Source organism: Danio aesculapii, chromosome 17 (genome assembly GCF_903798145.1).
Source record: "Danio aesculapii chromosome 17, fDanAes4.1, whole genome shotgun sequence".
Classification (NCBI taxonomy): Eukaryota; Metazoa; Chordata; class Actinopteri; order Cypriniformes; family Danionidae; genus Danio; species Danio aesculapii.
The window spans coordinates 13,499,469-13,509,989 of NC_079451.1; the positions used below are offsets into that span (position 1 = coordinate 13,499,469).

General features: G+C 36.5%; 1 protein-coding gene across 3 annotated transcripts in view; it reads right to left on the reverse strand.

The window, feature by feature from the left end:
* Positions 1-7,224: 7,224 nt before the first annotated feature.
* kiz (kizuna centrosomal protein) overlaps positions 7,225-10,521 on the reverse strand; it is a 65,587-nt gene continuing 62,290 nt past the window's right edge. For all 3 annotated transcript variants that reach the window (XM_056476946.1, XM_056476949.1, XM_056476948.1), the window contains one exon: positions 7,225-8,946. In XM_056476946.1, coding sequence (XP_056332921.1) covers positions 8,843-8,946 — 104 coding nt within the window. In that variant the 3' untranslated portion in view covers positions 7,225-8,842. The remainder of the gene's footprint in view (positions 8,947-10,521) is intronic.

A 10,521-nucleotide genomic window follows, 5' to 3' on the forward strand; every position in this document is an offset into this window, starting at 1 on the left:
TGCATGCTTATAACAACTGTCCTTAAGTGTCATTTGCTCAGTTATGACTTTTAAATACAAAGATGACAGTGTTTGTTATGACAACTTGACATTAACAAGACAACAAAATTTGTCATAAGTCTGTCTAAAACATGATTGTCATAAAGCCATTATAAATATGTCATAAATTTTATAACACTGTCATAAATATATATATTTTTGACATCAACAAGCTTAAAATTAAAAAATTAAATTAAAATGTCATTAAAATAATGATGCTGATAATTGATAAATGATAATTATTTGAAAGAGTAATAACACATTAATGAGACATGTTAATGATAAATACAGTTTGTTCCACTGAAAACATGATCCAAAAAAATCCTGACACAATTATAATGCCCCTTGACAATCATGTTTATGACAGATTTAAGACAAGTTATGCTGTTTTGCTAATCTCAAGTTATCAGGACAAAAATGAACACTGCTTGTGATGCATTTGTTTATGGCAAGTTGTCATAACAACAACCCAAGCTCATTCTGATTACGTACTCCTATTCTGGAGAGAGCAAAATACGCGCCTGCAGTTCTCACGTAAATCGACCAGTGGCTGCTGACAAATGACTGACTTACTGACTGACCAACCGACCGATCACCCCACCCTCCTCCTTCCCTAAACCCAACCAATAGTGTTTTAAAAAGCACAGATTGGCCCACCCACCCCTTTCCCTAAACCCAACCGCAATGTTTAAAAAAGCAATCCAGAAAAAGAAAAGCCCTCTGATTTTTACCATGTTTTCAGTTTTTTTCCATATTCTCAACCTGTTATTTACTTGTTTATTTTTTAACTTTTATTTTTGTCTTGCTTTCTGGAACCATTCTTCATTGAACTCGAACTCTGTTGTCATGGTCAACTCCACTCTGCGCCTCAAGTCCACAGACCAGGGCTTGACATTAACACCCGCCAACCTGCCAAATGCGGGTAGATTTCACCTGTGGTGAGTTAGCTGCTCTCACTAGCCACTTAAAAATAATATTTAAATTGCTAGTGCTGGCTGGTCACTTAAGATTAGAATGTTAGCTTAAGAATGTTTGTCAATATGCGGGAAAATGTGATCTTAGAATCGAGGAGCAGCATGACAGATAACTGTTCAGGCGAGCAAAATAAAGCAGGTGAATAATGAATGAGAGGATCACGCGCATGGTGAGACGCAGGCTTTCTTCACTTCACAGCTGATGTGATGTACGTGAGTGTTTTAAAAGCTTGCACGCTCACGTTTCTTTGCACTAAGCAACCGTACCTGAAATGCAACTGGTTCTCTTTGAAATAGACTGGAAAAAATATGATGCTCGTGCACCCACAGTCCTGCTACTTTCGAGAGCTCGAGATTCTTTGTAAGCTTCTTTTGCTTTAACATATTATTAATAGACCTAAGGTTAACCGTGTGTACGCGACCATCATTTCATTTGTGTTCACACGGAATGTTTTTCACCTGCTTTGTTTTGTTTACAGTTATTTTTGTTAATAGGGTGTAATTATCACCCTTTACAATAACATTGCAACGAGGAGGCATGTGGACATAACACAAAATCTAAATCAAGTAATTTTAGCATGCCAAAGTCAAATTTATGCATATAAAATATATTTTCCCAACAACAAAATTGTGGCTAGTGAAAATGGTAAGTGGCTAGTAACATTAGAAAACTACTCGCCACAGTTGATGGAGATCAAAAAAGTTGTCAAGCCCTGCCGGCGACGTATATGTCGAGCTACTGGACATACTGGTAACAGCGGAAAAGCCATCCATATGGAGGTAAGTGGTCAGCTTGTAAGCGAGAAAAGGAACGGGGTCATACCACTCTGTAGCATTAATTTTAAAGATGAAATGCAGCTCTGGCTACTTAATTCACAATCTCCAGAAATGTATATAGGGCTACGTTTTCAGAATGAGCCTATGTGGCATAACAAAGCCATTTGCATTTAAAATGACACAACTGAGCAAATGACACTTAATAAAAGTTGTCCTAGGCATGCATAAAATCCAAGGCAATTTATAACTTTTTTAATGGCTAATTCAAATGAATTCATATATGATCTAATTTGTACAATTTAGTGTGATTTGCTCATCGCCTAATGATAGTTGGGTTTAGGGGTGGAGTTTGGAGCCAAACCTCCAAATTTTACTTTTTCGTACGTCTGAACTAGCCACTAAACTAACAAAACGTAAAATAGTTCGTGAGATCAGGCTGTAAAATCTTTGTGTAATGTGTAAACTCACATTTATGATTTTAAAGGTTTCATGACAGTCTTATGAACGTCTGTTGAAAGTACAGTTTCACCTAAAGACATTTTACCTAAAATTATTGTGTTTTGGCACTGCTAATAAGCTGATAGTATAAATTGGGTGTGGCAAATATAAAGAAAGCATTTTATGAGTAAAGAGCATTGGCTCCTTGACCGGAGCTGAGATCCACTGTTCTGAGTAGCACTGTAAAATCCCCCATTTGACCTTTTTTATTAGTTATTAGTTAATTTATTAGTTAAAGATGCTTAAATTTCTCATTAAATCTAAATTTACAATGTCTATATTGCTGGCAAAAGAACGGTTCCAGAAAGCAGGTAAGAAAAAAATAGAAGCCAAAAAATAATAAATAACAGGGTGAGAATGTGGTAAAATCTGAAAATGTGGTAAAAATCAGGCAAGGGCTTTTCTTTTTCTGGATTGCTTTTTAGGTTGGGTTTAGGGAAGTGGGTTGGCAGGTCAACCTGTGCTTTTGAAATCACTATTGGTTGGGTTTAGGGAAGGTTGAGGGCGGGTCAGTCGATTGGTCAGTCAGTCAGTCATTCAATCAGTCGACAGCAGCCACTAATGGATTTACGCAAGAACAGCAGGTGCGAATAGCTCTCGCTAGAGAAATTTGAGATCTCAAAAAGCGTACACATCGACCTGTGGTGGATTTGCGAAAACAAAAACTGCAAAAAAACCTATTTGGTACTTTCAAGAAATGTACAAAGCAGTACGTTTTCAGAATGAGCCTGGGTTGGGTACAGTTAAATGCAATTGACTCTTTTCTGTAAAGCAATAACATTCAGCAATTCTAGAATGCTACAGTAGGTAACCCTTGTGAAAAAGTCCTGAAAAAAAGTGGTACAGTACGGCTTACTATTTTACAAAAATGAGCCAAACGTGTACAATTAATCTAAGTTGGATTAATATTTAACCCACTAAAGAAAAAAAAAAAAACAGCTTGTTTTGGTAATCTTTAATCAAAATTTGACCATTTGCTTCCCCTCCGGAACAGCAGTTCTTCTCTAATGATAGCACTTTGATGGCTTGGCCAAAATATATTTAGGCTCGAACCAGCGACCTTCTTGCTGTGAGGCAAATGTGCTACCCACTGTGCCATCGTGCAACCCCTTTGAAAAATAATAGCTATTATTATTAAAATAATTATTATTATAGTATCCATGGCACACTGATTACCATTTGTATAATTACAGTTTTACTGAATGGATTAAATACAGAGTGTCAAAAAGAATACCACAACTTTCGGGTTGATGTCACTCGAGTGTCTGGATGGGGTCATATTGAACATCTTTGAACTTGTTTTCTACTGAAAAAAACTTCACATTAATTAATTACCCAAGCTTCCATCATGTTTCTTTGATTCAATACAAATTTTCAAAGTTGTGGGATTCTTTTTGAATCACTCTGTACAGTATAGCAAATTCAAATTTAATCTTTCCATAAAATCAAAAGTGAAAATCCAGTCATCATTTACTCACCATCCACTTCTAAACCTTCTTGAGTTTCTTTCACAAAAGATATTTTGAAGAATGTTCCACGCAATGTCACTGGCTACCAGTTCCCAACATTCTTCACAGTACTTTTCAAAACTGAAAGAAAAAGAGGTATCTGGAACCAGGTGAGTAAATGTAAACCATTTCTTTAGCTTTTAAGGTGCTAACTGATCATTGTCAGTCAATGTTAATCAATGTCGGATGTCATTTTTTATCAGTTTAATGCATTCTGACAACATGTTGCAGTTTCTCTTGATACATCTATATTCATAATTTAATGTACAGTTGAAGTCAGAATTATTAGCCCCCCTTTGAATTTTTTTCTTTTTGAATATTTCCTAAATGATGTTTGACAGAGCAAGGAAATGTTCACTGTCTGATAATATTCTGGAGAAAGATTTGTTTTATTTCGTCTAGAATAAAAGCAGTTTTTAATTTTTTAAAAAATATTTTAGGGACAAAATTATTAGCCCCTTTAAGCTATTTTTTTTAAGAGTCTACAGAACAAACCATCGTTATACAATAACTTGACTAATTACCCTATCCTGCCTAGTTAACCTTATTAACCTAGTTAAGCCTTTAAATGTCACTTTAAGCTGTATAGAAGTGTCATGATAAATATCTAGTAAAATATTATTTACTGTCATCATGGCAAAGATAAATAAATCAGTTATTAGAGATGAGTTATTAAAACTATTATGTTCAGAAATGTGTTGAAAAAATCTCTCCATTAAACAGAAATTGGGAAAAAAATTAAACAGGGTGGCAAATAATTCAGGGGGGCTAATAATTCTGACTTCAACTGTACAACATAAATTCTACAACTAGAACCAGTCTACATTTCGACTCCTTTTCATGACCTGTAAAATTTTTATTTAATGGTCACCTATTTTTCCCCTTTTTCAAGATTTAAGATAAGTATTTTGTGTGTCCAGAATGTGTCTGCTTAAAAGTTTCAGCTTAAAACACCCATCAGATTAATTTATTATATCTTTCAGAACAATGTGATTTAATGATAGTTCTCCCCGCCCCCCACCGTTCCTACATGCCTGTCTGAGGCTGTTCCTCAATATGCGTTCTTGAGCGGTCTTGCGTCCTCGTGTTCTCGTGTAACGTCATCATCAGCTGCCAAAGTTCAGTTCCAATACTCAAGACCGCAAGAACAGAAGACGCGTGAAACTTCCCAAATGTGTTCTTGATATCGAGGACTAACCGATGCAGACTTGAGCACCGAACTCGCTTTGGAAGTCCCAGAAGTCATTGACTGAAGGTGGGAAGCGCAGCATTTGACTTAGATTTATTCTTAAATTTCAGAGATATAATTTATTTACCTCAGGAGTTTCCCTAAATAAAACGGTGAATGTAAACATTACCATGAACATCTTAATAAAGAAATAAACACATTAATGGTGTTTGTTTGCTGAAATTCGTATTAAAATCTGTTTTATTTATATTGTGCAGAATCAGAAAGAGCTTTATTGCCAGGTATGTTCACACATACGAGGAATTTGTTTTCGTGACAGAGCTTGTACAGTGCAACAGGATTAAAGAGACAGGACAAAAAACAGCTAATTAATATTTAAAAAAAAATAGAAGTAGAGAATGCAAATATACAAATTGACAAGTGTATGTAGAGGTATATTACTATATACAACGTTATACGTGCAGCTGTTATGTGCAAATTGGCATGTAAAGTGTGTGGTTAAATAAGTGTATATGTGTATAAAAGTGTATGGCAAGTAGTAATGTTGGTTCCACAATTATTATCATCAAGTGTTCATGAGATGGATTGCCTGAGGGAAGAAACTGTTTCTGTGTCTGACTGTTTTGGTTCAATGTATATTTATAATGTTTTTTATGCAAAGTATATATTTTGAAAAGGGGAAAAACAACAAATCATTGTACGAATGCTGTAATGTTTAAATAATTTACCTTTTAAAACGTGTGAAGGTCATGTGACTATCAGGAAGAACGCAGCATCTCATTTCTCAGAGGACGTGTTCTCTGCCCTCGCGGTCTCTCGAGTTCGCTTTTCCGAGGATACCTGGCAAGACCGGTCTCCACAAGAATGCAAGTCCGTTCTCTGCATTCTTGGAATGAAGAAACAGCCAGAGTGTGCCTCAATCTCTACCTCGGCTGCGTCAGATAAACAGCACAGTGACAGACATAAAGGAAGCAGATCTCAAGTAATGTTTGTGAGAAATATCGCAGTAAGAACTTTCCCAATTATTATCTGATGTGTTTGTTGTGGAGTTGCAATGATGAGTCACACACAATGTCATTACAAAGTTCAAGCACGCACAGCGGACACACAAACGCAGCGTGTGTGTTTTTTTTCATGGCAAATGTGACAAGATACACATTAATATCCACTGCTGTAAGATATCTGTTTAAGTTAAGGTACAAAATAAACCTGATTTAAAGTCCACAAACTGGGATTGAAGTGTCTTCTTTTATAATTGTACTGACATCCAACTGTGGTGATAAAGATGGTAAAATTGCTGTAATTCATTACAAACACGCACCATTTTAAAAACGTTTTAAATTTGTAAAACTCATTCTTGATCACATTTTATGATGACTGATGATCACAGAGAGCTGAACAGATCTTTTAATCCTGGTTGCTTTGTGCACGTCCCGTCTTGTTTATATGATTATATGAGTTACTACGGAGACATGTTAATACTCGGCTGTCAATCAATTTGGTGGGAGGGAAAAACCACACTCCGACATCACGTTGCGGTGGGCCTCAAAATGGGAGGGATTTGGATTTCATTCTAATGTCAGGGAATTTCAAAAAAGAGACTTATTATGTTTATATCACCTCAATATGACTGTGGACAAGCTTTACCTACACACACTTCTGTCCAAACAGCTTACAAACGATGATCTTCATCGTAGGTGTCCTTTAAAACTCATTGTTCACTAAACAATCCACACTTAAACTCCACCACATTAGCAGCAAATAAATGAATAATGATAACAATTATTATTATTAAAACCACTAATAATAATGGTTACACAATGCGATTCTCTGTGTCTTTCCAGTATTTGTAAATAGTTTATTACTAGAAATTTCAGCTCAGTTGTTTCTATAACCCCCCTATATTTTATATTAGCACTTAATTTGCACTTCAGGTTAGATGTTAACTGAATTTCATCGACTTTACGCTTGTACTCTGGACAATGACAATTAAGCTGAATCTAATGTAATCTAAAATATCTCATTATATAACATGTTGTGATTCTGCCCAAAACAAGCAGTTTTCTGGAATATGACTCTTTGAAATGTACAGAATTACATACACACACACGCACGCACGCACGCACGCACGCACACACACACACACACACACACACACACACCAAGCACAACTCTAATAATAGCCAGATAATCACACAGGCTTTCTCCATAAAATAAGGAAAGACTTAAACATGCAGAATTGACTCGTTTTATTTATTAAATGAATGGATTTGCCGTCCAAAGTGAGCCTTGAAATCAGGCACGATCCGCCATTAGCTTCAGACAGATGATTTAAATTGAGAATGTGCCTGAACGTGAATGCTTTAATGACCTTCCCTGCTGGGAGACATTCATGCACGCTTATTTTCGCAGAAAAGAAATCTCGGCATGGACTACTTTAAGACAAAACACCATGCTCTGCTTTGACATGACATCATTTGAAAGTTGACTCTTTTTTTATTATGATGTTAAGACGGTTCCTTTAAAAAGTGTTTATGATGTTGTTACAATGAAACTCTCTCACACGGCTTTCCTCCCATCACACAAGTATCTGTTGACATGATCCTTAACACAGATATTACATGAGGGGTGCTTTTTAGCAATCTCCAAATTATGCAGGCGCATTTGGACGCGTGCGGGTCAAGGCTGGCGGTAGCCATTACAGCTAATGAGTGCGCAGTCGTCCTCTCGCAGGTTCGGCCTCATAAACTTACTTAAAAGCGAACTAATGGAATCATACTGATGGATAGAACGCTGCAGGTTCTGTGTCATTACAGGATAACATGCCTCCGAGCATGTTAAATATACCAGCGCAATGATGAACCAGGAGTCACAGACAAAATGACGATCCCATGCAGATTACCGATGCCTGCGAAAACAGGCAAATCTGTGCACAGCAATTTTAGTTTGCGATGTTATTTTCAGGTCCATTAGAAAAAAGGGTTAGAGTAGTTATCTCTGATTGGCTGTTTGGTGGTGGGGGTGGGGGGGATGGGGACAACAACCGTTATTACTGTAATGATATCGCTGTGTTTGATCAGTGCTCTTTTCAATGCCTAATCATAATTATCCGTAATTTTAACTATCGTGTTGAGTCTAAAAATAGCCATTAGAGGGACAAATTAACAGAGAACTTAAAATGTGACGTGCTTGCATACGTTCATTGTTAAAGTATGGTAACAGAAATCATATGTATAAAAAGCAACCAGAGTGAGGGAGCAAGAACGAAGCAAAAGCGCATTTCGAAAGCCAGGCGAATGGTGAAGTGGACTATCGTCGGAGACACGCTGCGTCGCGCTGAGCTGACGAAAAGGCTTTTTTACACAGAGAGCGTTTGTTTCTATATTGAGATGAGCACAACGCATTTTGTCCTCCTAAATGGGCCACGGCCACTTGAGGGAGTTCAGAGGTGTTTCAGCAGCATGCAGAGTGGCCATTGTGCACTGGCTTTTCATAGGAGTTGACTCAGAGCATTCCACTCCAACTCACCGCCAGATACCTGCAGCGGCTGAAATGCGTAATATTCAGCACAGTGCAAAGGAATCACTTTAAAAACCAAGTTTAATCTATTTCAACCAGGCCCAAGTGTTGTTCAGCTAAAGAGATTCAAGCAGGGTTAACACCAACATGTTTTGAAAACCCTTCACAGTCTTTGGCCACAATAAAGAGGATGGCTCTTTTTGTTTTCATGGAATGTCGCACTCATTCCGGAGTGAAGATTTCTGTTTGTTTTGCGCTTGCACAAAGGCATCTCTTTCAAACAAATTAACTGCTCATTAAAAAAATGCGCCACGCTGTGAACTCTGCAAAGAGAAGCATCAGTCATAAAAATCGTCAAAGTCATGGCTGCTGGTGTTGCAGGACTGAGGACGCAAGGCCATTTCGATTTCAGAATTGCTGTCGTCCGATTCTCCCCAAAATGCTGCAAGTGAAAATATACCAGCGTTAGCATTCTGTAACAGTGATGGGGCAGTGATGAGGTAGCCCATCAAGATGATCTAAATCTAATTCACGTGGACAAAATAAATGAAGTATATAATTTAGGAATAATTAAGAATAATTTAGGGCAAAAAGATCAACAACATGTAAGTAAAAATCCATGATGTTATAAAAGTTATATTCATGTTAGCCTACCCAAGTTTAGTTTACTTAACTTTTATTGTCCACAAGTGGAAATTTATCTTTGGCTTTACCACACAACCACATCAGCGTTCACATTATACATATCACAGAAAAACAGGCAATACAATATATAAAATGTCATCACATAAAAAACATTATAACCCTATATGTACTTAAAAACCCAGTATTTAAAATTCTAACGGCAGTCGGCACAAAGAACATTTGATATACATTTTACTTGAGGTTGCCTTAAACGTCTTTATTAATGGCAAGAGCTGAAATTTTATATTTAAAAGGGAACAATCGTCGATAATAATGTGCTTTCTGTTTAATTCTCATTAAATCAATTTCATTTGGTTGTCTTTGTGCTTTACCTACAACTGAACAAGCAATTTTGAATACTAGACATAGTTAAAAATAAATGGCAACAGTCCATTTAATGACTTAAATGGCAACAGTCCATATACCATGCAATCATGATAAAACACACAACACTTTCAACCAAGTTCTTGTATACCATCTAGAGCTGCACGATTATTCGAAAAAAGATTGTGATCTCAAATCGACCCTACACACGATTTTAATTAAGCTTTTCCGTAAGTCAGCCAATTATTTATTCAAGGTCAGGAGAGAAGTGTAAAGGCAGTCGCACAAGTCTTTACAGCAACATGGACAGCAACTGCTGTCCAAATGGCGTTAAAAGCGTCACATACTGTATTTATAACCTCCTAGGGCTTGAATGTCCACATACGTGGAAAGCACATTTTAGCTCTTAAGTGGCTATTTAAAATACTTTGAATGTTTTAAATTTTGTTACAGACATACAGTGTCATCCTGCAACTGTTTGGAGCATATGAAATGTCCCAAACACTGTTTTTAACTGTCCAAAATGGGAAACAATGTTTTTACTCTCTGATAGTCAAAGCAAGTAAAAAAAAATCTATGTGAAATATGCATTAAAAAAAGTTCAGGAAAAAGTGTTTTATGTAAATTCGGACCAAGAGTCCACATACAGTATATGGACATAATTTTTCTCTAAAAGTGCATCATATTAAAAGATGATACTTAGGTTTTTATTCTAATTAGGTTCTAATAAGCCCAGATAGCAAAGAGAAAAAAAATGCATTTAAAAAAACACCTTGGGCCTTAAGAGGTTATGGTATAATTCACCCAAAAATGTCCTATCTTTATTAAATTAATGATGTATTCGTGGCCGCGAAATAACACATGAGCTGACGAACTGTTTGTTTACTACAGAGAGGACTATTTTTCAATTTATTGTGCATTAACGAGCTGAACATAACTAAAGTCTATTCAAGTCCACTGTTTAAAGTTTATACAAACTTTAGTATTTTCACCAACAGTAGAACTACAC